Genomic DNA, 27,884 nt, shown 5'->3' on the forward strand with positions numbered 1-27,884 from the left:
GCGGGCAGCGTGTCTGAGCCCAGCAGCCCGTGTCAGCTCTCCAGAGGTCAGACCACAGCGCTTTTTGCGTTCGTACATCTCCTCATCTCCCCTCCTCCCTTTTCTTTCTCCCTCTCCATGTGTATTTTGTCTCCTCCTCCCGTGCGTGTCTGTCTTTCCATCCCCACTCTTCTCTCTCCCCTCCCTCCGGATCGATTGCTGGCCGAGATCTCCGAAGGGCCGGGCACTTGGTGGGATCGTCCTTGTTCCTCCCGTGTTTTGCCGAGTCAAGGGTATCTCTTCGGAGGCTCGGGGAGATGCTGTTCCTGGTGATGTGATTGCATAGCAACACAGCAGCCGGGGCGGTGGAGGAGGAGAGGCAGGCGCGTGCAGCAGTGCTCAGCCTCAGCATGAATCCCTGTCACCGGGGCTCCTCTGCTGATTCACACGGACAGCCCCTCTCCCCGCTCCCGAAGCCCGGTGGCCGCTGTCCCTGCGCCTCAGACCCGGTGGACTCGGAAGGTAGGCCATGGCAAAAATTTGTTTCACGCTCGGATCCTGGCTGGGCTGGAAAAGGGGGAAAATATGGGCAGATGGTTAACCTCGGAAATACGCTCCTTGGGCGTGTGCGCGTGTGTAGATCCCATCACAGCAACACTGCCCGTGCCTGTGCGGGTGATGAAACTTGTAGAGAAGAAGAGAAGGGTGTCAGGGTGGGAGTAAGAGAGGTGGCCAAGACCATTTCCACAAGGGAGAAACTGGAGACCAGTTAGAGATGCGGGTTCCCAGGGCAAACAATAGTAGCCGGCATCCCGGCTTTGGTTCCCTGCACACTGAAGGCTTATTTACCCTGGCAGTGTTTCTGCCTGAGCTGAAGGACTGCTCTAGGCAGGATGCATGGTGGCCTTCCAGCATCTTCTTGGGAGGGTTAAACATCAGGACAAGGCAGGGACCCAAATATTTCTAGAGTAGTAGGCAAGGATCAGACTATAGTCCCAGCTCTGCCCTTTTCATTCATTACCTTACACAGTCCAGCCTTGCTCCTTATCTGTCCACTCTCCCCTCCCCCAGCTTCTCCCTACTCCCTTTCACTCTTTGTTCCTCCTCCTCCCCTCTCAAGGTCTTCTCTTGCCACCACTGACTGTCCCTTTGATGCAGGCAGCCCTGACTGACTGCAGAACTGCCTGCAGGAAGCACAGGACCTTTCTTGCTCCCCAGGGCTCAGCACTCCACCTCCCTCTCGATGCCAGACAGGGTAGCCTGGGCTGTGGTTTGTCAAGACTTAGTGCCACAGATTATTATGGGTCCCCAGTCCAGCCTGTTCCCTTCAGTCTTCCCTCTGGCACAGCATCCCAGCTGTAGAGCTCCACTGGTGGAACTGGTAGCACTGTGTTTGTGGGGTCTCAACACTGAGACTACCCAGTGACAGGGGTGTGGAGCAATTACTCCCACACTTCTAAATGCCATGCTGTCTCTGGGAGAAACCAATGTTTGTTTGGATTTTGGTTTTTAGTGTTGGGGGGAAAAAAAGTCAAGTCAAATTTTTGTCAGTTTGTTTTCCTTCTGCCCTAATCCAAGGTCCTCCTCACCTTCCTTCCTGCGGCTGTCACCGACCTGTCTGGACCTCTGAGAGTTATTGTTTGATTATTCTCTGTAATGGCCTTTCCTGTCTGACCAGAGTACCCTTGTTGAGGAAGCTGTGTGAAGTCCCAGCTACCAGGTTCAGTTGTGCCAGGAGGGTTCCTGTTTTCCTGGCACCTGTGTGTAGCTCGTGTGCCCGCCGTGGCTCTGGTGCCATCTCACATCCTCCCCTGCCAGTTCCCTGTGCTGAAAGCTGCCTTCTCTGCTGCTGTGGGAGTTGTCCAGGCAGGGCTCTGGAGATGGTACTCTGGACAGGGACTAGGCTGTAGCCATGCAATTTCAAACTATCTCATTTTGCAGCACTGTGTCCGGGAATGTGGGTGCCTGGAGTGCTGGGATGGGAAGGTGTTGGAGTGGGCACTGTGATGTGATGCTGTGTTCAGGTCCTCTTTGTCAGCTGAAGAAGCTGAGAGGAGGACCTTGTCTCTGTGTTAGTACCTGAGGTAGATCAATGGTGCTCACTAAAATTGGCCAGGACTGTAACTGTGAATTGGGGCTCAGGCTGGAGTGGCTCTTTGCAAAACTAAACAAAGTGAGATAGGGAAGGGATTAAATGAACAGGTTCAAACAAAAGCCCTGAGTTCTGGAGACAATTTCTGAATATAATCACATTTTGAGAAATGTATTCAAGGCTTCCACTTTTTAGCCTGCATGCCTATAATAAAAGCATAAAAAAGGAATTTTAAGTCTCATGAAACAAGAAATAACTGACCAGAAAATATTCAGTCTTAAACTCCCTCATTTTCACAGGTGTATAAAGGTGAAACTGATCTTTTCAGAATTGAGACAAAATAGCTCCATCCCATTTTCCTCTGTTGTTTTCCTTAGCACAAGAATAAGGTCACTGATACATCTCAAGTAGGGAAAGGAAATGTGATTTCATGGGGCATACAACCTGCTCATAAAATTCATGGCCTCAGAAGCCCAGAGAACCTGGTGCTTCGACTGGGAGTTTATCATAAAGACAACCCTGGGGGAAAGGTGTAATATTCAATTTAGAGAAATTGGTACTGGTTTTATACTGAGAATGAGAAACAAAGTGCCAGGGAAGGCAGAAGCCAGTGCAGCATCACCTGAGCCACCCCCGAGTGGGGAGTGTGCTCTTCCCACTGTTGTTGATCAGTGACACAGTGTGGCAATGGGGGCTGTGCTTTTCACAGTGCAGCAAGTCTTGGTTCCTGCCTCCAACAGCAGGGAAGGGAAAGTTCAGGCGCTTAGAGGAGAAAGACAAGACTTGAGATTTTTAGTGGGTGTAAGTTGGCAGGTTTCAGGGCTACAGGAGCCAAGTTTCTGAAGAAGTGTGTTCAATTTTTATGGCTGGTGCAACCTTCTTTCAATCATTAGGCAAGTTCTTGCCCCCTCCCCATCCCTTTTGTGAGGTTGCTCCTTCCCCTTTTCCTGCTCCCTTTGTCTGTCAGGTCAGACAACAATTCTTTTTGCCAGTTCAGCAGGGCTGTTGGCTCACAGCTGGGTCCTCTGGGTGCTCGAGTCATTATCCTTTAATCGAAGGAGAAGAGATGGGAAGAATTCCTAGGAAAAGTGAGCTTGGGAGAGAGCAACTTAAAACCCAGCTGGGACTCTGAAATGATGTGTGAAAGAAATGTAGATTTCAGTCTTCCTAAATAAATTCCCATAAGATATTTTTAAGCAGAGAGAGGGGTAGTCGGTTCTGCAAGGCTGTGTTGTGGGCATACACCCACACTCACCTGGTTAGGTGGAGACATCATCATCACAGTTTCCCAGTGCAAAATGAACTGGTGAAATCTTTCAGCTTGAGATTTTGTGTGAATGTGCATGTTCTGTTGCTTGGGAAGATGGAGAGTTAGTGAACCAGCAGAAGAGATGCTGCTTCTTTATTAAGATGTGTGGCACCTGCTTATCACTTGAATTAAAATAACATTTTGGCTATGAGTTAAAAGGCTAAGTGATCATTTAAGAAAGCAGCTCATTAGATGGGACGGTCCCCACTTCACCCACCCTCAGTGATTAAGACATCTTTTGTGCCACTCACTACCAGACACAGCAAAGGTTTTGTGTTACTTCTTAAGCACAGGTGATTAATCCAGGGACCCTTCATTCTAATTAATAAAGGGGACCTGGTTCTTTGGCACCTGGGATTTTTAGCCCTTGGATGTTGGGGTTGAAAATGCCTGGCTATGTGAAAGAGAGCTGATAGTCCTTTTCCCTTTTCATTGTACACAAGAGCACGTAAGAACCAGGAGAATTTTGGGATTTTTTTTTTTTTTTTTTTAGGGAGTGTGTTTGGGTATCTATTCCTGGTTTGTAAAGAGATGGAGATTAAGGACCCATGCTCTAAGAGGAAGGTTTGTTGTTTGTATGTTGGTCCCAGTGGGAGAAAGATTTCTCTTCCTCCTCTCTCACCAAACCCTGACCAGTGGGGTCTTGGGAAGTAGGTCATCTGGCCCTTGATCTCAGGCTTAAACTATTTACTTACATGTGCAGAAAAACAACTTTTGCTGAAACAGGATGTGTTATTAGGCAGTCCAGGGAGTCCTACTGTCTGACAGCCTGGGAATGCTCCCTTTGTTAGCATCCACACTGGGAGCTGAACTCTGAAATATCCACAAGCCTCCCACCTTCCCCCTTAAAGGACACTGAGCATGCTGAGCTGAAATGTTATTACTTCTCTTGTACAGTAAGTTAAACAACAACAAAATCATTAACATTTCCAGCAGCAGGGAACATGTTTGTATTTCCATCCCCCTCATGGGATAAAGGCTGAGCTGCCTTGCCTCAAAATTTTCCCATATTTTTTTCCTTATAGGCCAAGATCTGAAGTGGAAAGTTTCCACCCAGAAAGAATGTTTTGGAGGAAATTAGCAATTCAAAGTATAAGCCTGGTGATCAAGAGACCTCTTGACTTATATGCTTTATTTGTTGCTGTTATATGTGGTAGAGAGCCAGAAATTCAACATCTGACATTAGACTCTACCTTCTGTGTCAAGTCCCTAATCCTGGGGTTACCTTAAGCTGCCGCGTGAATTCCCCTGATGTTTGGGAGAGTTTGGATATGGGTTTGTGTCGGGAGGATTTTAAACAAATGCAGCAAAATTGCAGAATTAGACTGTGCAGCACATGCACCAGTGGCAGGCTGTCACTTTCCTGTGGGCTGGGATGGAGAGGAGATGCTGCAGGAGATGGGACACAGCCTCTCCAGCCAACCAGGGTTGCTGTAAAGCAGGAAGAGAACAGAGATCCCTGAGCAGAGCAGTGAGTTGTGTGGTAGAGCTGAAGCAGAACTGACTGAGCAAAGGCCATTCCAGCTGCCTTTGCCAGACTGCCTGTAAAGCAGGGAGTGAGGCAGGCTCTCCAGTGCTGAATTTGTAACAGGTACAGTTCCTGTGGGAAGAGGAAAAAGGCAATTATTTTGGTTTTAATACACTCTAGTGCCCAAGCATTCAATTGTTGAAATGCAGTGTCAGGATTTTGGGCTTTCTTATTTTTCAACTAAAGGATCATGGTCTCAGCTAGGCTAAATAGTGGTGGCTTGGTTACTAAAATGTTTGGAAGCCCTAACACAGCACTGTGAAACATCTAATGCTTCTTTTCTTAAGGTGGGCAGAGAGCAGAGGCAAGTGTTGGGTGCTTTTAATGTGGGAGGATGCAAAAGAGTATCATGTAATGAGGCTGCACCTGATCCTTCTGAGGACCTGACCACCTTTGGGTGAGGATCCTCCAGTGAGGATCAGGTGAGACACACCAGTGGAAAAGGTTTCACTCCTTGCCCTCTCCACTGTGTGAGTGCAGTGCACCAGTGCCTGCCCCGTGGTGACTCTAAAACTACTTCTTGCAGTGTCCTCCTGTGGAAATTCTCACCTGAGCCTTGATGTTTGTTCTTCTTGCACAGAAATATGTCCAGGAGACCAACCTTGCTTTATAACTGTTTGGACAGCCTGACCTGAGTCCTCTGAAGGACTCCTTCTCAAGTAGAGGCTTGTACAAGGCTACAATAGGACGATAGTTTTAGTTGTCAACACCTAAATCTGTTTTGATTGACGTCCCTTGGCTGTCGTGCGCTGGGGTCTCCAGCACCAACCTAAAGCAGAGTGCAGAGGGTGAATGGGGGTGAGGGGGAGGCCAAGTGGGTCACAGGTGTGGTTCTTGACAGATATAGGCATCAGCAGTAGGCATTTAGCCAGGAAGAACCCACAAAATATCTGCTCCACATGCTGCAGTGCCCAGACACAGTGCTATAGTGCAGCACTAGAGCAGAAGTGCAAGATTTGAAGCTATTTTGTGTCTTGACAGAAAATCAGAGCAGATCAAGAGCATTTCTGCTCTCCTGGTTCCTGTAACAGCAGGGAATTTGGCAAGGGGTTGTATGAAGCTGTTGGTTTGCTTGCAGACGTGCCTCTCTGTCTGGTTGTCTCTCTCTCCCACTGAATGTCCTCCTTTGTGCTGGCTGCTGTGCAGGTCGGTTAGTTCCACATTACTGTGGGTTCTCCACCTCTGGGCTTTTTCTCTGTTATTGTAGAGTGGCAAAGAGCAACTGAAACATTACCATCACTGCAACTTCATTGCATTGGGCCGTAGAAGAACTGGGGCCTCAGGATGGCACCTGCAATGAGACGACACAGAACCTCACCGGCAAAAGCCACGGATTTCCCAGTCGTGGGCAAGAGCTCAAAGGCATTCCTGTGTTAGGCTTTGAGGCAAAATAACTTTTCATGCCTTGAAAATTGTGTCTCTGCTATGCTGACTGTCACCCAGAGGTCATTTAGAGGAACAGAGCCCATATAGCACAAGCACTGGAGGAACAGGGTGTGGTGTTACCTGCTGGCAGAAATCACCCACTAAACCCTTGGAGTTGAATGAATTTGCCCCCAGGGGCTGGGGGGCTTTGAAGACCCTGGGTTTTGTAATTATTAATGTGTCCTCATAATCCCCTGCCTGCATGAGGAAAGGAGATGGGTGAGGGTGTTGTGATGCACAGCCTGTAGCATTTATTGGTGCAAATGGGCGGGAGGGAGAGAGGACAAGACCTTGGATTGCTGGCATGTTGGAGAGCTCAGCACAAGCTGTTCTGCTGGAAAGAGAGAGAATTATGGCTGTAAAAAACTGCTAAGAGATTAAAAAAAATCATAACAGGATAATCTGTTCTTTTAATGTGTGTAATGGAGGGGAGAGAGGCAGTGAAAGCTCAGGCAGGAAGAGTGAGGGATGTGAAAGTGTGAGAGATGGGCAGTGCGTGCCAGGACTGGAGGGCTTTCTCCTCACCTGTCTGTCCAGTGGGATTGCTGGCAGTGCAGGATGTGCTGCCTGCTCCTGCCCTGCAGGGCCAAGCAGGAAGATTCTCAGCTGTCCAACTGAGCTGGGTGTGAAAGACCCAACAACCTTCTTCCATCAGTGTTGTTCTGTCTGTGCCTGGAAGCCGCCTCATCTCCACTTAGACATAAGGTCTGGCTGCTGGGGCAGGGGACTGTTACCTTCTGGAAGTGTGAAAGCAATCACTGAGTCAGGCAGTGGGTTGGACAGGAGGCAGCACAGCACTGTGGACCCATCACAGGCAGTTTTGACTGATCACTCTTGATTTGCTCATCTGACCATGTGCTGAGTCTGGGCTGGGTGAACACCCTGTGTGGTGGTCACAGATTTTGTATGTGAGGTCTCCATCCAGCTGGGAACATGTTGGTGCTCAGCTCCTCTCGTGGTGCTGCCACTGGTCGAAGGTAGAGTTGTGGGATTGTGCTCCAGTTGCAGGAATGTCAGATTCAGGTAAATACTGCCTTCTCTGGGCTTTATTTCTTATGGCTTTCTGTAGAGCCGAGACGATGCTGGCAGTGAGATAAATCACTATTTTAGCTTATTTTATTCAGAGTCCAAACAACAAAAACCAGCAGCGTTGTGACTAGAGGTTGTATTTTCAATCTACAGAATAGTCAAGGGGCCACTGCTAACTGGCTTTGCAGGTCATACCATTCAAAAAAATGGACATAATAAAAAAGGGAATTTTAGAACTTGTAATGAGTAAAATCTCATAAGAAGGTGTAGCTGATAGTCTGAGATGCGTGTATGAGATGCATGAGGCTGAGTGTCTAGGCAATTTGCCTTCTGAACATAAAAGAAAAAATAATATGTTTGGTAATATTGTCTATTATGAGGATATGTCTATTATATCTAAACATAATTTGTTGTCTGGGATTAAAAACCATAGCACTGTACCACCTACTAGGGAGAAAATTAACTCTAACCCAACCAAAACTAGAAGAGAGGTAATAACAGTGAGATCCTCTCTTCCATCTTTTCTGAAACCATAGACATCTTGTGTAGTTCAAAAAACCCAACCCTTTTTAAAAATGCATAATATTCTCTGGGGCTTACTAACAGAGTATCAATACAGCAAATTGCACAATCAGGTGCAAAAAAAAAAAAAAAGAGTGGGACATTTAGGTGAAATAATATTGCAACATTAGGAGAAGCATATTAAATAAAAAATTGTTTCCTTTTAGTCTCCGGCTGCCACGAAGGCAGCGCTCCAGGCAGCTGGGAAGGGGCTCAGCTCCACGAGGAGGTGCAAGCTGACCCAGGGACTCTAATGCTGCTTTTCAGGTGCCCGTGCCCAGAGTTGCCTCCACCCCCATGAACGTCAGTTCTGATGCAGCCCCTGGTGATGCAGGAATGGCTCTATGTCCTCCCACGGTGTCCTGAGTGGCACGTCCCAGGCCAGGCGCAGCACAGCAGCACTGCCCCCCCGCTGCCTCAGGTAAGAGCTGGCTCTGGGAGCCTTTCTCACGGCTGCAAGTTTGTGTGGGGCAAACCAGGGCCTCTGTTCCTGGTGGCAGGGAAAGCTGTCGGCCCCAGCCTCCCGTGGGCTTGCACTTAACGGGAGCGTGAGCTCTCCTTGAGCGTTCCAGCTGTGAGGTGCTGCCCAAAGTAGAGGAAGAGGGACAACCTGCAGAGCTGCATTTCAAACTTCTTCCAAAATAAAGAGCGAGAGGCTGCTGTTAACAGCTCTTACATATTTGGTTGGTTTTTTTCCTGGAAACTTGGAAGAATGTCAGCTCTGGCTGAAAATGCAGATTTCTAACCTTCCTGGTTGCAGAGAAGAGGTTGGAAATGAGCCCTTGGTGAATGCTGTAAGGCAGAGGAGGAGTCTGACCTCTTTCCAGTCTAGTTATCTTGAGGAACAGAGAGTGTGCTCCCACTGTTGGTTTCTCTCCTCCTTCCCCAGGGTCTCTGAGCCGACAGACCACGCTCCTCACCGGAGGGAAGGAAGGTCTCTGGGGATCCCTGGGCTAACGGCAGGAGTGAAGAACAGAAAGGTGTGCTGGCAACTGTCTGCAGAGCTGCCTGTGCTCTGCACTGAGCTGTCATGAGCTAGTTTAGCACCTTTAGAGTGGGGAAATGCTGCCTCAGCTCTGCCAGAGCATGGCTCCCACTTTACCTGTAGCTGTTGGCCCCAGGGTACCTCTCAGCTGACCAGAGATTGATGGACAGTGCCAAAGTTTCCCTTGGGTGCTGGCAGTGTTCTTCCCAGGACAAATGAGATTCCAGCTTTGCCTTTCCCTGTTTGATTGTGCTTCAAACACGGAAAGCAAAGGCTGACGCTGAGTCTCCTCCCTGCTGTGGTGACCATCAGCCTGGTCCCATCCTGCCCCAGAGAGCCTGGATATGACGGAAGAAGGCAGAGCTGTCTCTGGAGAGGCTCCAGGATGCAAGAATGAGGCAGTGAGGCAACCTCTTGGTAGCTGAGTCAGGACTTACTGGCCCCAGGGTGGCTGTTATGGTGCTGCTGCCCAGCCAGTGCATGAGTGGTTAATAAACAGCAAATGAAGCCCCCTCCTCTGTCTGGGAGCTGGTCTTGCATCTATTGGACCTGAAAGGTGGTGAGAGGAGAGAGGAGGTGCTGTGCTGGTCCCAGAGAGAGGAATGGCAGCAGTCAGATGTGCAGGCAGGGAAGGAGGGGAAGAGAGGGAGAGATACAGGGAGCTTTTCTTTCCCTCCTTGTAGGTGGAAGAGAGCATGGAAACAATTCTGGGCAGCAGGACTGTGGGGGACATAGGAAGCCAGCCCAGAGCCTTCTGGCAAAAAGAAACTATTTGCACCCAGTCCAGACTGGCAGGAACATCTGTGCTGGCACCCATCACTGTGCTGGGACATGAGGGGGGGCATCTTTGTCCTGGAGCGTGTGGGGGACAAGGAGGGCATCTTTTGTTTTGTGGGATTAGGTCTCAAGAACGTGACTCTTTACCTTCTGGACAACCAAAGCTTGCTGGGACCATTTCCTGGATAAATCTCTTTCCTGGCAAACACTCCTGTGTGCTCTGCATGTGCTCCAGCATCTGAGGGTAAAGTCTCTGCTGGTCACCCCATCCCAGCCCATGCCCTTGCAGAGATGGTTGTTCACCAGTGCTGGCACCACTGACTCTGCACACACCTGATTTCCCACAGGGGGTTGCCCTATAGCAGGCAGATCTCTGCCCCCTTTGTGCTTCAAGGGCAGCCACGAGGTTAAGGCAGGTTGGAGGCTGCTGGAATGCCACTGGACAAAGCTGGGATTGAGGCTGGCTGTGAGGCACTGCCGCCCCCCTGCACATTCCTGGGGGGTCAGTGCTCGGGGCATCCTGCTCTGCTGGGCATCCAGTGCTTCCCTGCTGCCCTCCTGGGTGCTGCCTGTGGCACCCGGAGGGCTGGGGGGCAATGCTGGTTCCTTCGGAGAAGCTGGGGGGCCCTGCAGCGGATCTGTGGCTGAGCACAGGTAGATGCACTTGCCAGAGCCCGCGTGAGTGTTTTGCGCCCGAAAATAAAGCTCTTATTTTCGGGGTGGAGGGGGAACGTGGGTCCAGGCTGCTGCTGCTGCTGGGGCTCTGGGGAAAGGGTGCCTAGGGGATGCTCAGAGGGCGAGCACTGTTTTGTGCTGTGCTGGGCTTTGTCCTGGGGAAGCAGATGTTCAGCACCTGCATTCTGCTTGGTTGCTGCCATGGGCTTATCTACTGGGCTTGGTGGGCTTTTAATTTCTTAAACAAAGCTGGAAGGACTGTGTGGTCTGCACAGCTGTGTTGCAGTTGCCCTAACACCCGGATAGAGCTGCTCCCCTCCTTTGGTATCTCCTGGGATAAAGCATTCCCTGGCAGTGCTGTGGGACTGACCTACTTCAGTGCCGTGAGGATCTGCACATGCAGAGTATTGATTTTTCTATGTGCAAGCAGCAGTTTTAGCTTGAGTGGATTATTATTCATGGCCCCCAAGAATCCTGTGAACTCCGTGGGTGATGGTTTTCTGTTTTCTTGGTTTTCCTGGAGTGGCAGGATGGGGAGGCAGAGAACAGCCTGTTAGATGTTTTTAGATGAATCAAACTTAGCACCAGTCCTGGCAATCATTTGATTTCTCTCTGAGAACTGGTGTGGAGGGGGTATTTTTAGCTGTGCAGCCAAATTCCTTGTCTGATGATTTTCTTCTGCCTGTTGTTTTCCTCGGCTTGGCTGGATCTCTCCTCTCGACACCTCTGTGAGCCCTTGGACAGGACAACTGACAAGTAGCTACACATTCCCCTTGGAAGAGCTGCTGCTTTCCCCCAGAGGCAGCTACCCTTGTCTGGCAAAGGAGTTTCTGTTGTATGCTCTGTTTAGAAAGTGCTAACACAATTAATTATGGCTGATTAACCACCTGGGGCTAATTATCACAAATGAACTCTAATATCGAAGTAGCATTCGATCGAAATGCTGCTGTTTCTCCAACAGAACCCATCGTTGTCTCACTTGTGGAAATGTGTCCATGTGTTTTGCACAGGGAATTGTATTTTTTGGAGAAAACCCTCTCTCACTCACTGAGTCCTATGTGAGGTGCTTCTAGTCCTGCTGGTGTGTGTTATCACCAGCAAGTGCAACTGTGTCTTCACTGCCACTGTGAGCAGGGACAGGGCACAGCGCTCAAGGCTTAGGAGAGGATTCCACTGAGGATTTGTTGTCCAGGGATCAGCAGCCCATTTTCCCAGCTGAGTGGCGCAGTGCAAGGTGTGCTTCCTTCGAGTGGCTGGATTAGGATTTGCTATCACCTTCTCCATGGCTTTTTGGAGCACCCTTCCCACCACTGCTCCCTCTGGAGAGGTGCAGAGGAGAAGCAGCGTCTGTGGAGGAGAAACAGCTTCCCAGATTTGCTGTGCAGGCAGGGAATATCCTTGAGCTTCTGTAGAGGAGCAGGTGGCAACTCCCAGTATTGAGGATGACATAAAGGAGATTGGTAGATCCCCTTGCTCCTTAGGAACAGAAGGACCAGTCTCCTCTCGAAGCACAGAAGCCCTGTATAGCATGGAAAAAATCATCATTAGCCCTGCAGGGACTGTGACACGTAAGGACCAGCTCTGATTTAACAGCTAGCAGTGAGCTAAGCTCATTGCTGGATAACTGAGCGCAGGAGATGTGCAGTAAGCCCTTCCTTCAACATTTGCTCTTAGTTCTGCTGGAGTTGGCACTGCATCCTTCCTCCAGGCACAACCATGGGCTTCCTGGGAGCTGCTGAGAGACCACTCAAGGAGCAGGGCAACCCCTTTGTGAGTTGAAAAATGAGTCAGGGTCAGGACAGGCTGGGGTAGGTGCCCCCAGGCAGGTGCCCAAAGCCCCGGGCAGTCATGTCTGGATGCAGCATGGTTCTGTTTCTGCCCAGGTTGAAGCCTCGCAGGATGGTGCAGGACCTTCGTGTGTAACCCCTCGGGCTCCAAGCAGTGCTGCCGGGCCCCAGGCCCCTCTGGAGATGAATCTTTGCTGGAACGAGATAAAAAAAAAATCCCACAGCCTTCGGTAAGAATCCCTACCCGGAGCAAACCTGGCCTTCCAGCCTTGCCTGCTGCTTGTGCTTGTCAGGAGGCTTTGGAACTTTTTCGCTTGATGAGCCACATGAATTCACAGTGACTTTGGCTCAGTTCTCTCCCTTGTCCACAGACTTCTGAATATTTCTCCTTATGCTGAAAAGCATCCCCTCCATTTCCACCCATCCCGTCCTCTCCTCCCTCCCCTCCTTCACTTCTCCTTGCTTTCTGCTGTTCCCTCTATCCTATCCTCTGCCATCTCTGCAGCTGGTCTCTTTTTGCCCCACGGCTTTGCCTCCACACACTCTGTGCTTGTCCCTTTGCCGGCAGCCCTTTGCACTTCCACTGAGGGGAACATGCCTTCCAGACTGTCAGAGGTTGCAGCTCCACAGCCAGCATGACAGAGAGCTTAACTGGGGCGTGTTAATTGTGTCCTGCCTTAATCCAAGGCTCCTGGAAGCTGCCCAGACATGTAAATGCCAACCCAAGCCCCCCGTGCTAGCCAGAGCACAGTTCTGACCCACAGGCGAACACAGAGTGACTCTGTCCTCTGCTCTGGGCTCCAGGGTTAGGAACAGCTTCAGGGTTTCCTCTCCCCAGTGCCTCCATGCTTCACCTCACCTCACAGTGTAACATCTATGCTGCCTGAAGGACATGCACAGCCCGCGCTAAGGTGTGCTGACACTCCTGGGGGTCCCCACCCCACCATGGTGCTGTTCCTCCCCTCCCCAGGGAACCTGCTCCTCTCCTGTCTGTCTGACTGCCAACTCACTGTCCTTGCTCTCCTGCCAGGGCTCGGCTGGAGGCCTTTTCTGACCACAGTGGGAAGCTGCAGGTGCCTCTGCAGGAGATCATAGACTGGCTGGGGCAGAAGGATGAGGAGCTCTCAGCACAGCTGCCCCTGCGGGGCGACGTCCTCCTGGTGCAGCAGGAGAAGGAGACACACGCGGTACGTCCCCTTGCACCTCCCCTGCCACTGTTCTCTGCTGGGATGAGCTGAGGGTGACTGGAGGGAATTGCCTCTCACTGGCCTCTGCTTTTGGGATCCTGGGGCTTGAGAAAGCTGGTTGGTCTAAGGGCAAGCCGGTGGTTGGGACATGTGTGATTTCTGCAGTAACAAATTTTCATCATACCTGAAACTGGGGTAAACCCAGACAGATCAGAGTTTCCTGCTCCCATGATCAGAGAATTTTCTTCTCTCTGCCAGTGGCTGTTGGGTTATAGTTGTTTTTACCTTGAAAACAAAAATAAACTGTTTATTGCTGCTACCCCTTATCCCTGCTGGAGCCACTTCCCTGGTGCTTGAACAGCCCACCCAGCAGACAGCACTGGTGTGGGAGCTGCAGTTGGAGGGGAGGAGAGAACATCTTGAACCAGTGTGCCTCTGAAGTCTTCCCTTGTAGATGTGCTGCTTTGAGGCATCCTGTTGTTCCTCTCCTTGCTCCTGCAGCAGCTGGACCTGTTGCTGAACAGCTGCTGGAAGGGCTGTTTGCATGGCCATGCTCTCACTGCATGAGTGAGGAGCATCTCCAGTAGTGCCTGTGAAGGCACCACAAATAAAGCAGTTCCTCTTGTGCAGCCCTGGCTCAACACACCCTTCTGGGCTGGCTGTTCTGCCTCCCCACTCCAGCAAAGCTGCAGACCAAACCTCTGCAGGGGCTACCTTCTGGTAGGGGGTCATTCCTTCCCTGAACAGCAAAAATATTTCTCTTAATTTTAACTTCTCTCCGTGTCTCCAGTGTGATTTGGGCCCTGGGGTGAATAAATAACTGCTACTTTTGGCAAGGGGGCAGCAGGGCACAATTTTCTGTTGCAGCCTGCTGTCTCATCTCTGTGCTCTGCTCTCCAGGCGTTCATGGAAGAGGTAAAGTCTCGGGGACCATACATTTACTCTGTCCTGGAGTCAGCACAGGCTTTCCTTTCCCAGCATCCATTTGAGGAATTAGAAGAACCAACTTTGGAAAGCAAAGGTCTGTAGAGCTCCCCCTTCCTCATTCTCTCATAGCACAGGTCCTCCCGGGCTGGCATGGAAAGAGTGGAGTGCAGGTGGTTGGCACAAGGAGGCACATCAGTGCTCTGCCTCACACCACCATGCCCCAGGCTGCTCCCAGTCCTTTGGCTGAAGGTCAGACTGGCACAGGGCAGTGTCACTGTCCTTGGTGAAGGCAGAAGCTCATTAGACAGCATCAGATGTGCTCTGGGGCAGGGTTTTAAAGGGCAGCAGGGCTTCTCCCTGTGAGGAGCAGTGGGCATGAGTCTGTGGGCAGGCTGGATGCCTAGGGGAGCTGGTGTAGAGATGATATTATTATTATTTGTTTTCCCTCCCTCTTTCCAGTTTTCCCTGGATTTTTTAATCTCCCATTTCCCTGCCCTCCCTCCGTCTCTTGCCCCGCTCTCCTCTGGGCTGGGCTCTCATTTTTGTTCTCTGTTCCCCTTCTGCTTTGCCCTCACAGATGTCTCTCCCCGGCACCGGATCCAGAACATCAGCCGCTTTGTCTGGAAGCAGGCGAACGTGGCCAGTGAGCTGTGGGAGAAGCTCACGGCCCGGTGCGTGGACCAGCACCGCCACATCGAGCGAACACTGGAGCAGCTGATCGAGATTAAAGGGGCCATGGAGGAGCTCAGCACGACCCTGGACCAGGCTGAAAGCGTGCGTGAAACCTGGGAGCCCATCGGGGACCTCTTCATTGACTCCCTGCCAGAGCACATCCAGTCAACCAAGGTACTTTAGGCTCTGAGAAGGCTCCAGCCTTGGCCCCAGAGGTGATGAAATGCTGCTTCCCAGGAACACAGTGCTGCCCTCCTGCAGTGCTCAGTCCAATGCATCCTCGTTACCTGGGATCTCAGGGGTCAAGTCCTCCCTCCCACAACCCCCTCACTTTGTGAGGGTGTTTTTGGCCCACAGTGTCCTGAGCAAGTGGCTGTGCTGAGTGCCTTGTCATGGCTGTACACAGGTACAGTGGCTCAGCACAGATGATTCATTGTCCCCATTCCACTTCTCAGGAGATTTGAGTAATCTGCAGCCTGGTTGTTTTGGTCTGTGGGTTTTTTTCCCTTGCTAAGGTACCCTGTGGGAGGGTTACTCAGCAGTGGCTTGGCAGCCACTGGCCCACCCTGAGCTTGTAGCAGAGGAATTAGGTCCAAGTTGTGACCACTCACCTGCTTCTTTTCCCTCTTACCCTGCTCTGTGCCTGTTTCCCTGGGCATGGGTTTCCAGCTGTTCAAAGAGGAGCTCTCCCCCATGAAGGATGGAGTGAAAGTGGTCAATGACCTTGCACACCAGCTTGCCATCTCAGATGTCCACCTGTGTATGGAGAATTCCCGTACCCTGGAGCAGATCAACACGCGCTGGAAACAGCTGCAGGTGGGAAGGAGTCAACACCAAGCACTGCAAGTAAATCATGGGCGGGAGGGTGGTGGGGAAGGGCTGCCACTGCTGAGCTCCAAGGATGATAAAGTAAGGCTTGGCATAGCAGGGGTGTTATAGCTGGTGTTCCTAGTGGATGAGAGATCAGTTCAGTGTGAGGAAAGTGGCTGGTAAATCTGTAGAGATCTTGATCAGGAAAAGGCAAATAGAGGAACAAAGAATGTTGTCTGAGGAGAATCAGGGTCTGATGGGTGGAAGGAGTTGTGAAGTGTCAGTACCAGCTGTGGCTGCTTGAATGTCTGTGAAAGTGTGGATACAGGTGATGTGTTACATGCACATGGAGACGTGCCCTGTGCTGCCTCAGCCTGGGGGAGGAGGTGTAGAGGGCTCAGCAGACTGGAGGATGCAAAACCAGAGTAGGAGAGGAAGGAAGAGGACCTGTGTGCTGGGGCATGTCTAAGTCCATCCACAAGCCTTCCTGAATGGGTCTTCAGGAGGTGCCTGATGGATTGCCATTGAATTATTCTGTCCACTTCTCCAGGCCTCCATAAACGAACGCCTGAAGCAGCTCCAAGATGCCCACCGGGACTTCGGACCAGGCTCCCAGCACTTCCTGTCCTGTACGTGAGTGGGTCCTCCTGACTTCCTGCCTTGAGGCTGCCCCTGCACGGTGGTGTGGGCTGTGGCACAGGAGAACTGGGTGCAAAGCCCTGTTCCTGAGCCCAGGGCCACACACACGGCTGCAAAATGGCCCAGGCTGGTGCCTGATACACAGGAACCAAAGCAGGAGGCATCTCCCAACGTTAGCACTGCGCTACCTCACCCGGTGGGATCAAGGGTGTGACGTGAGCACAGAGCTGTGACACTCACAGCAGCATCTCCCAGGTGATACTGGGGCTGTGTCAGCCTCAGAGACTGGGTGGCCAAGACAACAGATGGCAGAAAAAGGCAGTCCCCCATATCCCGTGTTAGTCATTTGGAGGCTAAAAATGTGCCTGTTAAGGAGATTTTCATTCATGTGGTGAGGCAGAGAGATGCTGTTTCTACAGAGCAGAGCTGCTGGCTGACAGCTCTCAGACCTGCCAAGGATGGGCAGCAGGTTGTGCTCCAGAGCCTGTCCTTGGAAATGCTGAGCCCTGCCAGGTCTCCAGATGTCGGTGGGATTTGTTGGCCTGTGTTTCTCTGCAGACCATGTACTCCTATCTGAAAGAAGGAATGACTTTTCCAGTTGCAGGAATCGATAAACTGCCTGTGAAAAGGGAAAATATGACTGAGGGCCATAAAAGGGCTTCCATCCTCTAGATAACAAGCACGGGGTGGGATGTAACTGTTATGGGATGTGTCCTTATCTTCCCAAGATACTGCAGCTGACACACAGAGTGGGAGTAATGGAAACAGCTGATCTTTGGGTGCCTGAGCCTGGCCACTACAAGTAGTGCTCTGTGTGTGCACCCAAATCTCACCTGCTATGAGCTCTGCCCACTGGTGTCCACAGTGTTGCCTCAGGAATCATCAAAAGCATCAGAAAGTGTCTGTTCCTGAGTTATGAGCTCAGCCAGATAGAGAGCCCCTGTCTCAAGAGGCAAGATGCCTCTAACAAGACCAGCAGTCTTGTGTTTCTTATGAGCAGCATCCCCTTGCCTGCACCAACACCCCCAGTTGGTGATTTGGGAAGGCAGAGCCTCTTCAGAGGCACAAACTTGTTGGCACAGTCCTACTGGGCTGGCATCAGAAACAGCTTAGAGGAGTGTTTGGTGTTGATCTGACACATGTCTTTCTCCTTGCAGCCTCTGTCCAAGTCCCCTGGGAACGAGCCATTTCCCCCAACAAAGTACCATACTACATCAAGTGAGTGTGCTCCCAGTCACAGCCTTCTCTGGCCTGGTGGGAACAGGAACTGGGGACCAGTTAGGGGTGGGGGGCAGTGAGAAGAATGATCTAAGCACTGACAACCAGTGAGATGTGTTGCCCGCAGCCTGGCAGAGCCTGAGTTTCCCTGCTTACAGATGTTCCCAGATGAGGGGGAACACTGTCTGGAAAGGGAGTGAGCTGGTCGCAAGTGAAGGCATCCTTCTGTGGGCATCTTCCATGCTGCTGTCCTGGGGAATGTGCTCAGAGGGATGCAACAACCCCAGTTTCCACTCCCAGCACCAGCCAGGTCATTTCATAATCTCTCATGGCAGCTGCTTGAGTGCCAACTTGACTCTTGGTTTCCATCTATTTCCCTTCCAGCCACCAGGCCCAGACGACATGCTGGGACCACCCAAAGATGACAGAGTTGTACCAGACACTGGGTAAGGAGGCTGTCACACAACCACTCAAGTAGTATCCACCTTTTTTACAGCATGGGGTGCATGTGAGATCCCCCCAGACCACCCACTCACCTACCTCTGGCACAGGGTCCCCAAACGCAAAGTGACCCCCTGCCAGACTCTGCTCCTCATCCTCCTGCACGTAGTCTGCTTCTGCTGGTGGGGCTGGTGCCTGGGAACTGCAACTGCTGCTTCCTACACTGGGAGATAAGGATGTTGCACTGTGGTTTCATTCTCCTTTTCCTGTGTTATTGCAGCGGATTTGAACAATATCAAATTCTCGGCGTATCGGACGGCCATGAAACTACGGCGGGTGCAAAAGGCCCTTCGATGTGAGTGTGAGAAGGGTTTCCCTCCTGCTACCTCTCCCCCTGTGGAGGCATTAAAGTAACACAAGTTTTTATCAGCACATCAAAGGCAGGAGGCACCAGGGGACAGGGAGCTGAGGCGAGAAACCAGGAAGAGCAGCCTGTGGCTGGAAAGCTGAGCAAATTCACCAGTCTGTGTCAGTGCCTTTCTTTACAGGCTTAGGGTGGAAATACATCAGAGGCAGGTGTTAGTCCAAGGGATTTGAGAACAAAGTGGTCCAGCTCAGATTTACAAAGCTGTGGGATCAGGCAGGAGCTCACCAAGTAGCTCAGATCGAGCACAGAGAAGCCATGGATGTACGAGAGAGCAGAAACCAGCCACCCTGGCAGGGGCAGAGAGGGCTTCACTACTTGAAGAGGAGGAAGGGAGCCAATAAACTTGAAGTCTGCGCTGTTGGTAAAAGCTGGAGGATTAAGCCAGGTGAATATGATGCCACAGGATCATGTGCAGTTGTGGGCAGTGTGGACACGAGGGTGAGCATGAGCAATTCTCACTGGCATGTGAACTGGGGGTACCCAGTGCAAGTCTAGCAGTTTTGACAGGAGAAGGGAGGATTTTTCCACAGAATGAAGTTAGAGTGTGGCAATGGGCTCTGAGATCATAAGTGGTCTCGGAAGTGGAAAGACTTTCTGGAAAGAAAGATTACTGGCTGCTAAATGCAGTAGCACATACAACCTGCAGCCAGAGATCTGAAAGCAGGGCAGCCAGGGTAGCTCACGCTGTCCTAGCCCTGTTTTGGGTTTGTGCCTTAACTCCTGCACCCTGTGAGAGCTGGAGACAGGACTGATCCACCCCTTGGCAGCTGCTGGTAGGGTCTGTGTAGCTCTGTGCCCCCTTACCTCCCCACACCAGCTCCACAGGGACATGGCACGTGCAGAGAGCTTGGCTCTGGGTGCACAGGGCTCTGCACGGAGCTTTCCATGGGTGGACACATCAATGAGGAAGGAAGGTCACAGAGAATGGTCGCTCAAGGTGGAGATGTAGTATTTTGGGAGAGGTTTACAAGCGGGAGAGAAATTCTAGGAGCTGTGCCCATCCCGCCAGTATCTTTCCCGCTGCTGTGGGACTCACGCTGCCCCAGGTCAGGGCAGGGTTGCACCTCTCCCCTCTTGGTTCTCACCTGCCCCGTTTTCCCTTCTTTCCCTCTGCCTGTGCTTTCTGTGCAGTGGACATGGTGACCCTGGCCACAGCCTTGGAAATCTTCAACGAGCACGACCTGCAGCCCAGCGACCGGGCGATGGACGTGGTGGAGGTGATCCACTGCCTGACTGCCCTCTACGAGCGGCTGGAGGAGGAGCGGGGCATCCTGGTGAACGTGCCCCTCTGTGTGGACATGAGCCTCAACTGGCTGCTGAACGTTTTTGACAGGTACCGCTCCCCCAGGGCCCCCCTGAGCTGTGGGGCTGCCACGCTGGGAAGGAGACCTCTGTGTTGCTTCTCTGGCTGGGACTACTGCCGAAAACTCTCTGACTGTTAGTGAGGGCGGCTGCCTGGCGTGTGCTTGCCTTGCTGACCCCCCTGAAAAAAAAAAACCCCAAACCCAACCTCCAAAGCATTTTCAAACCTGTGCAACATCTCTTCTTGCAGTGGCCGCAGCGGGAAGATGAGGGCCCTCTCCTTCAAGACAGGCATTGCATGTCTGTGCGGGACAGAGGTCAAGGAGAAGTTTCAGTGTGAGTCCCTTGTCTCCCTTCCCCAGAAACTGGTGTGGAGTAACCTGGGAAACCAGGAGTGCTTCTGTTTTCTGGTTTAGACCTTCTTTGCCCAGGAAGAGCAAAGAAACATCTTTCCTGCAGTGACTAAGCTGCTTGCATCGCCACTTCTCCCTCCCTCCCTGGGCCCACGCCACCTAAATTAAGAGGGTTTTTTGCAGAGTGACTGGTGCTGCAGTGTTCTTGCTTGCATGGCACTGTAAGGAACAGAGCAGAAAAGGCACACAGGCAACAGTTATCCAATACTTCCCAGAAGGGGAAAAGCCTGGAGGTGCATGTTGGGGAAGTAGGTTTCAGACGAATTAAAGGGAGCTGCTCTTCTTGCTGCATTTTAACCCTGGTACTCTGCCATGGAATATTGTGGAGGAGGTGGCATAGGAAGCACCAAGGGATTAAATAAAGGAATTGGGCCGATTCATAGAGGACAGGCTAACTGTGGCTGTTAAAGAAATGAGGTGTGTAACCTCTGTCCCGAGAAGACTCTAAACCCCTGGTTATTGAGAACTAGAAGGTTAAGGGTAAAGGTTATTTTCTCTTATTGAGCTGCCTGCTGGAGATGGTCAGTGGGGCCCCTGGTGTGACCCACACACTGCTCCCCGTGCCTGTCTCCTGCCCAGGGTGTGGGATCAGCTGGGTATCAGCCAGGCTGTATCTCTTCTGCCCGCAGATCTCTTCAGCCAAGTGGCCAACGCTGGGGGACTGTGTGACCAGCGGCACCTCGGTGTCCTGCTCCACGAGGCCATCCAGGTCCCACGGCAGCTCGGGGAGGTGGCAGCGTTCGGGGGCAGCAACGTGGAGCCCAGCATCCGCAGCTGCTTCCGCTTCGTGAGTGCAGCAGCCGTGCTGGGGACAGGCTCACAGGGGTGCTGAGCCGGCAGGGTCCCAGCTCTGAGCAGCCCCTTCCTCTCCCTTCCCCAGAGCAACGGGAAACCTGCCATCGAGGCGTCCCAGTTCCTGGAGTGGGCCAACCTGGAGCCGCAGTCCATGGTGTGGCTGGCTGTGCTGCACCGGGTCACCATGGCCGAGCAGGTGAAGCACCAGACCAAGTGCTCCGTCTGCCGGCAGTGCCCCATCAAGGGCTTCAGGTAGGGTTGTGATACGGGACCTGGGCCCCCAAGGGGGGGGGCATGGTGGCCTGCAGGAGCGAGCTGAGTTTGTTCTGTGCTCTTGGGGGAACCTAGAGCTCTGCAGCCAGCAGTGTTTTGGGCAGGGCAGACCCCAGGCCAGCTAAGGGGAAAGAGCAGGATGCTTTTCTGGGACTTCAACCATCAGCACTGTGGGGTCACTGGGGTGTGAGAGCAACACAGTGCCACCTCTGTGCCCTCCTGCTGACCTCTTCTTGGGCTCCAAACTTGCCTGTTTTCACTGACTTCCACTGCCTCCCTATGGCCTCTTGACCTCTGCAGGTATCGGAGCCTGAAGCAGTTCAATGTGGATATCTGCCAGACTTGCTTCCTCACCGGCAGAGCCAGCAAGGGCAACAAGCTGCACTACCCCATCATGGAGTACTACACCCCGGTATGGAGCTGGGCTGGGCTGGCAGAGTCTTGGCTCAGAGCAGGTCTGCATTGGCAGCAGCAGCCTTGTGATGTTTAGGCTGGTGCAATCCCAGAAGTGGACCCCTGGTATAGTTTTGTATCCCTCTGCATGCTGGGAGTTGCCTGTGTTCCTGTTATTCTGGGGGTCACGGCGAGAGGGATGCACAGCACCAACCAATGCCCAGCTTGGGTTGTGTCAGACCCCGTGTCAGGCTGACAGAGCTTCCTTCCATGTGCCCTTAGTGCCTCTTCTTCTGTGGAGCTTGTCCCCAGCCTGAGGGGACTTCTCTACTGTGGGAGCTGACCTGTGCTGCCCCACTTTTCATTAAGCAGGACCTTTGTAATGTTTGTGTCTCTGCAGACCACGTCCAGTGAGAACATGAGAGACTTTGCCACAACACTGAAGAACAAGTTTCGGTCCAAGCAGTACTTCAGCAAGCACCCACAGAGGGGTTACCTGCCTGTCCAGTCTGTACTCGAGGCTGATTTCTCTGAGACGTGAGTTGGCTGCACCCTGGGCTGTGTCTTTTGACCCAGCCTGACAGGTGGGCTCCATGGGTGGAAGGAGCATCTCAGCTGTGAGACTGAGAGCTCCCACGGGTGGGCTGGAGGAGGCACTTCCTCTGGGGGTGATACAGCACCTTGTTCTTGAAGGAACAGAGATGTCAGTCTCCCTCTCCAGCCTGTCCCTGGCTCTTCTTAACCCAGCTGGGATCAGGGCAGCCTCTCCAAAGCCTTGCTGACCAGTGTGCCTCTCTTCCAGACCAGCCTCCTCCCCGATGCTGCCACACGCTGACACACACTCCCGGATCGAGCACTTTGCCAGCAGGTACCACCACTGGGCACTGCTGTCACACCAGGGCATGGAGCATGACTTCCATGGGTGTGGAGGGGCTTGGGGGCAGATGTATGGTGAGCTCTTGATGCTTGCAGCCCCTTCCACCCTTCCCAGCATGCTGCACCTCAGGCAGGGCCAGGCAAACCTGCCTGGGACGTGGCTGGTGCCAAGTAAATTGGCAGTAAAGACCTTGCACCTGACAGGAGGTGTCGAAGTGATGCAGCAGCTTCCATGGACTGTCCTGTTCTTCCCAGCACGAGCTGCTGGTTGGATTCTCACCAGGCAGACCCCTCGATATCTTGCTCTGTCCGTGTGCTCACCAGTGCTGCTTGCAAGCTTCCCATTGCTGCTGCCTTGTGGTTTGTGGTGCCTCTGCCCTCACCTTGGGATGCGAGAAGCACAAGGAGTCTGTGCTTGTAGCTCATGTCCCAGGATGGACCTGGAATGCTTTCACCCCTTTCTTTTGCTTATGAGAGCAGAGGCTGAGCTGACTGCACAGCAGCAGCCCTTTATTCCAGAGACTGTCACCAGAGCAGCAGTGTATTTTTGTTTTCTAAAAAGAAAAAGCTCTATAGAATCTGTGAAGAGGGGCAAACTGGTGCAGGCCAGCTGGGAGACCCTGCCAGAAAGGGGTCTTGCAGGGGCTGAAATAAGGAGGCTACACTGAGCAGACATTCAGGATGTCTCTGACCATATCTCAACCTTTTCCTCTTTCCTCTAGGCTTGCAGAGATGGAAAGCCAGAACTGTTCCTTCTTCAGTGATAGCCTGTCCCCTGATGACAGCCTGTGAGTTCTGCCTCCTTTCCCCTCTCACCTCCCAATGAGTCAGAGCTCCTATGGCTCCACCCATGCTTAGCCAGGGCACAGAAATGCTTTCCTTCCCAGTCTCTTTGAATAAGAGGCTCTTGGGCACCCCCAGCTAGCCAGGGATGCTGAGCCACTTCTGAGCTCTAGGCCTGGAGCAGCCAGAATGAGCTCCCCCACATGAAACCACCTCCCTGCAGGCTGTCCTTCCCTGGGGGCACACAAATCCCATCAGACTGGTGTTCCTCACTAAGCTCTTTCTCCCCCTGCTGCAACAGGGATGAGGACCAGTATCTGCTACGCCATTCCAGCCCCATCACTGACAGAGAGCCTGGGGGCAGCCAGCAGGTTCCAGGAAGCCTCAACGTGGATGACAAGGGAGAGCTGGAGCGAATCCTGGCCCACTTAGAGGATGAAAACAGGTAGAGGTACAGGCAGCTCTGAAAGTGGGGCTTATAGCCTAAGGAGGGGAAGGGACTGGAGAAGCCTGGTGAAGCTGAGTGGAGCAAGGGAATAGCTGCTGGATCTGTAGGTGGGGATTGGAGATGTTGAGTGGGCTGGTTTGGAGGGTGTCCAGGCTAACACATAGGAGCGCTCAGTGAGGGTGTGCACTACAAGGAAGGGAAATAACTCTGTTCCCCAAAATGTTCCTTCCCACATCCCCAGAAGCTGTTCCCTTCCTGAACCACAAACTGGTTGAGTTGAGCTCAGGGCACTCTGTATTTCATGTCCCTGAGCCCCTTGAGAATAGTGGTGGTGCTGCTGCTCTGGACCACATGAGGTGAGGTTCTAGGCAGGGCAGATCAGCTCAAGAGGAGGTGATGCTTTCCCTGCCCTTGTTTTTAACCTCTTGGGAAGCATTTGCATATGTATTTGTGAACTCCCCGAGTGGGGCAGAGCCACAGATAGGCTGTCCTGCAGTGGGGCATCCTGATCCTCAAGCTTCACAGGTGGCAAAGGTTTGTCTCCGAGTCGTGGGCCATCCCCTGTGTGCAGCTGCTGGGTGTTTCCAGCACTCCCTGGGAAGGAGCATGGTGATGCTGACAGGGACTGTCTTACAGGATCCTCCAGGGAGAGCTGAGGCGTTTGAAGTGGCAGCATGATGAGGCAGTGGAGTCTCCAACCTTGGCTACAGGCTCCCCTGAATCAGTGCAAGACCCACACAATGACGAGCTCCTGGCGGAAGCGCGAATCCTCCGGCAGCACAAGAGCCGCCTGGAGACCCGCATGCAGATCCTGGAGGACCACAACAAGCAGCTGGAGTCCCAGCTGCACAGGCTGAGGGAGCTGCTGCTGCAGGTGTGCTCAGAGCAAGGATCTGGGACCTTGGGGTGGGCTTTGCCATATCAGAGCTGTGACAATGGCGGAAAGGGATGGTCACAACTGGGGGGAGAAAAGGACAGGGGATTATAACAACCTCCTTTCTCGCTCCAGCCTCCAGCAGAGTCAGATGGCAACGGCTCAGCAGCATCCTCCTTGGCTTCATCTCCACATCAGTCTGAAGGCAGTCAGGCAAAGGAGAAAGAGCACAACACCCCTGACACCGAAGCTGCAGGTGAGGATTGGGTTTGGGCTGAGCTCCTGGCCCTGTTCCCTTGGTCCAATGCTGCAGGACGCTGCTTGCACCCTGCCAGAGTGCTGGCAGTGAGGTGGCTGTCCAGAGAGCCTGCTTACACCCTCCTGCCCTCTTTTCCACTGCAGACGAGGTGGAAGCCAAAACCCAGGAAGTCAGCATGTGCCTGGAAGACATAATGGAGAAGCTGCGGAGCGCCTTCCCCAACTCTCGAGGTACTTGAGTGAAATCCTCCTCTCTCGCTTCTTGCTGCTCCCTCAGATGAGGTTTTCCCCACAGAGCCCTGCCCCGATCCCAGCTTCCCTGCGACAGCTGATGCCCCCGGTGCTTACAACCAAGAGCTCTGCTGCTGCAGCACTGCTGGGACTGGTGTGTGGCCTGGGAGCAGAGAGGAGGAGGAGGAGGAGGTTTCGCACCTGCAAGGAGAGGCCATCAGAGCTGCCAAGAGTATGGACCAAATAGATGCCCCCAGATGAGGTGCAAGGCAGCCTCCTGCCCTGCTCAAAACCCTGCACCCTGTGGGGCTCCCCACCGTGAAGATGGACAGACCTGCCAGGATCCAGCCTGTAGTGACCACTTTGAGCCACCTCTTGGCTTCCTCCCTGTCCAGACCCCTCCAGGAGAGGTTGAGGCCCCAGTTACCTGGTGAGATGGAAGCGATGATGCAAGCTCTCCTGACTGCTCGTGGACAGCTCTTCCCAGCAGGGATGGAGACTGGGGGATGTGTGTGTGGAAGGCACTCCACTCACCCAGTGGGTTTGGGTGTTGGTCGTTCTGCTCGTTCCCTCTGTGCTCCAGTCCAGGAGCAGCACTTGGTCTTTCACCTGGGGGAGACAGCTTGGTGCCAGCACTAACACGAGGTGGTGGTCTGCCCGTGCAGACTCTTGCCCACTTCCTGCCATCCCTGAGCAGGATCCTGCTGGCTCTGCAGCAGCCCCCTTTAAGCAGGTGGCTCTGGGTCCTATTTTCCTGACCTGTCTATTTCTCTTTCAGGTATGACCTCCCTTATCTAACACCTCCTGTGAGCCAGAGGCTTTTCCTAACCAGCTACCTGGCTGCTTTCCTCCCCCTCCTCTCCCTGCCGTGCTCCCTGTGCTGCAGCAGGCCTTGCACAGACTCCCTCCGAGCAGGTTGTGCAGGATGCTTGCCAGCTCCAGAAGATCTCAGGGGAACATAGGCTGTGCAGGAGTGGGATTGTGGGCTTCCCAGGAGGCTGTCTTGGTCACTTGGCCACAGTGTCCGAGCCTGGGTGGAGTGGTTTGGAAGAAAGAACTGAAGCCATGAAAACTGCCTGTCTCCCCTGGCACCCAGGGGTTGCTGCCTTTGCCTGCAGCACTGAGGGGGATGCAGAGTTCAGTCTCCCACTCTTCATTTTTGCCCAGAAACCTCCGGGTTTATGGGCACCAAAACACTCCTGGAGCCACCCAGTTTTTAAAATAACTCTTTATAACAGCATCCAGCTGCCAGCCTTATGGTTCAAGCTCTGCCACCCAAGGCTCTGCAGCCAGCCAGGCACGTACCACCTGGAGAGAGTCTGTGAGGTTTATGGAGTAGGGATGAGTCCATGTTAGAGCTTCAGCCCAGCTAGTAGCCTTATATTGAGATGGTCTTTATAACAGAGCCTTATTGTTTAATGTGCATATATTTCTATATATTATTTATATATTCTGTACTTAAACACACTCATGGACTCACTCCATTAAATTGTAACACTGGAAGTGTAGCTGCCCTTCACTTTCAGACCAGCCCAACTCCTGCTCCCACAGGAACCAGCACCTTCCCTGTTGCTGGTGTTGCAGCAGGGCTGCTGTGAGGGGAGCTCTCGGAGGGCTGGTCCTGCAGCAGGCTCTCCATCCCACCTGGTTTCCTGGGGATCTGTGCCTTTGCCGTGGCACAGAGAGCCTGTCCTGCACAGACCCAGCTCCATCCTTGGGGAGCCTCAGCTCCTGCAGGAAGGGATTTCTCCAGCCTTACTCCAGCCCTGGAGTTGGTCTGATGCAGGTGCACAGCAGGACAGGTAGGGCACCTCCTTTCTGTCCCCAGGGAGCAGCTGCCTGGCTGCTGTCCCTGCCTTTGAGCTGAGCTGGGGAGCTGAAGGCCCCTTTTGGAAGCAGGTGAGTCCTGTGGGGCAGTGGAGGGGGGCTGTTGTGCAGACTGGCAGGGCAGCTCGGGGGTGGGGGTGGCTCCTGGTCCCAAAAGCTCCCTCAGACTGGCTGTCTGGCTGTGTTATGTTGAGAAAGAGGCAGAGTCAGGTGCTGTGGGGTGACTGAGAATGGGGGCTGAGGTGGCTCTGGTGCTCTGGTGCCAGGACAGAGACAGGGCTGCTGTTGCTGGCAGGGATGGGATGCAGTGGTGAGCTGTTTTCAGGCAGGCTGGGACCAGGGCAGTGTGCTCAGGCCCAGGGCTGTGTAGTTGGCTTCAGTGTGCTGGCAGAGACGAGAACAGTGCCCTCACCAGGGGTGAGGTGGTGTGAGCCTTTATGCCCAGGTGTTCAGCATGTTGTGTACAGTGTCTGCTGGCAGTGGCACGGGTTGCTGTCCTTGCTGTCCCCTGTCACAGCCGGGTGAGCAGCAGGAGGGCAGTAGCAGTGGTGTTGGTGCTAGGCTGGCTTTGGGCATGCTATGTGTCAGCATGGTGAGAGGGACCACAGGCCAGCCCCTAGACCTGGCTGGAGCCCTCTGTTATCCCAATGGCAGGATGGGTGCAGTGTGGGGAGGAGAGGTTTGGCCTGAGGATGAGGTGAGAAGTATCCAGCCTGGGGGAGCTGGAGAAGAAAAAGTGGGCAGAGCTGCATGCCCCAGTGCCAGGTGTGGGGAGCAGAGGTGACCAGGTTGGGCACTTGGGGTGTGTCTGGGAGCTGGGATATGAGATGGGAGCAGGCTGGCTAATGCTCTGGTAACCATGCACTGTGGTGCTGCTGTCCTCACTGCTTTGTGCCATCTCTGCTCTGGAAAGAGAATAAATTTGTATTTATACTGAGACCTG

At 52.9% G+C, this 27,884-nt stretch overlaps 1 protein-coding gene across 1 annotated transcript; it reads left to right on the plus strand.

The window, feature by feature from the left end:
* On the plus strand, positions 1-27,880 carry DRP2 (dystrophin related protein 2). The gene is made up of 24 exons (XM_032701747.1): positions 1-501; positions 8,191-8,344; positions 12,244-12,377; positions 13,178-13,334; positions 14,235-14,355; positions 14,839-15,107; positions 15,603-15,749; positions 16,294-16,372; positions 17,540-17,600; positions 17,985-18,046; positions 18,322-18,396; positions 19,600-19,801; positions 20,021-20,106; positions 20,813-20,970; positions 21,064-21,230; positions 21,552-21,663; positions 22,045-22,181; positions 22,447-22,512; positions 23,243-23,308; positions 23,605-23,748; positions 24,388-24,625; positions 24,761-24,881; positions 25,028-25,114; positions 25,893-27,880. The coding sequence occupies exons 2-24, from the start codon at positions 8,237-8,239 to the stop codon at positions 25,910-25,912; spliced, it is 2,817 nt and encodes a 938-aa protein (XP_032557638.1). The 5' UTR covers positions 1-501; positions 8,191-8,236; the 3' UTR covers positions 25,913-27,880.
* Positions 27,881-27,884: the final 4 nt, after the last annotated feature.

Source organism: Chiroxiphia lanceolata, chromosome 14 (genome assembly GCF_009829145.1).
Source record: "Chiroxiphia lanceolata isolate bChiLan1 chromosome 14, bChiLan1.pri, whole genome shotgun sequence".
NCBI classification, from domain to species: domain Eukaryota; kingdom Metazoa; phylum Chordata; class Aves; order Passeriformes; family Pipridae; genus Chiroxiphia; species Chiroxiphia lanceolata.

What these genes read in the sequence shown, in the direction of transcription:
- DRP2 (XM_032701747.1), top strand. Translation starts at nt 8,237, where the DNA reads ATGCAGCCCCTGGTGATGCAGGAATGGCTCTATGTCCTCCCACGGTGT. An exon ending in AGAGTTGTACCAGACACTGG is followed by an intron (nt 18,047 to 18,321) that starts GTAAGGAGGCTG and finishes GTGTTATTGCAG; the next exon opens with CGGATTTGAACAATATCAAA. An exon ending in TGCCCCATCAAGGGCTTCAG is followed by an intron (nt 21,231 to 21,551) that starts GTAGGGTTGTGA and finishes TGACCTCTGCAG; the next exon opens with GTATCGGAGCCTGAAGCAGT.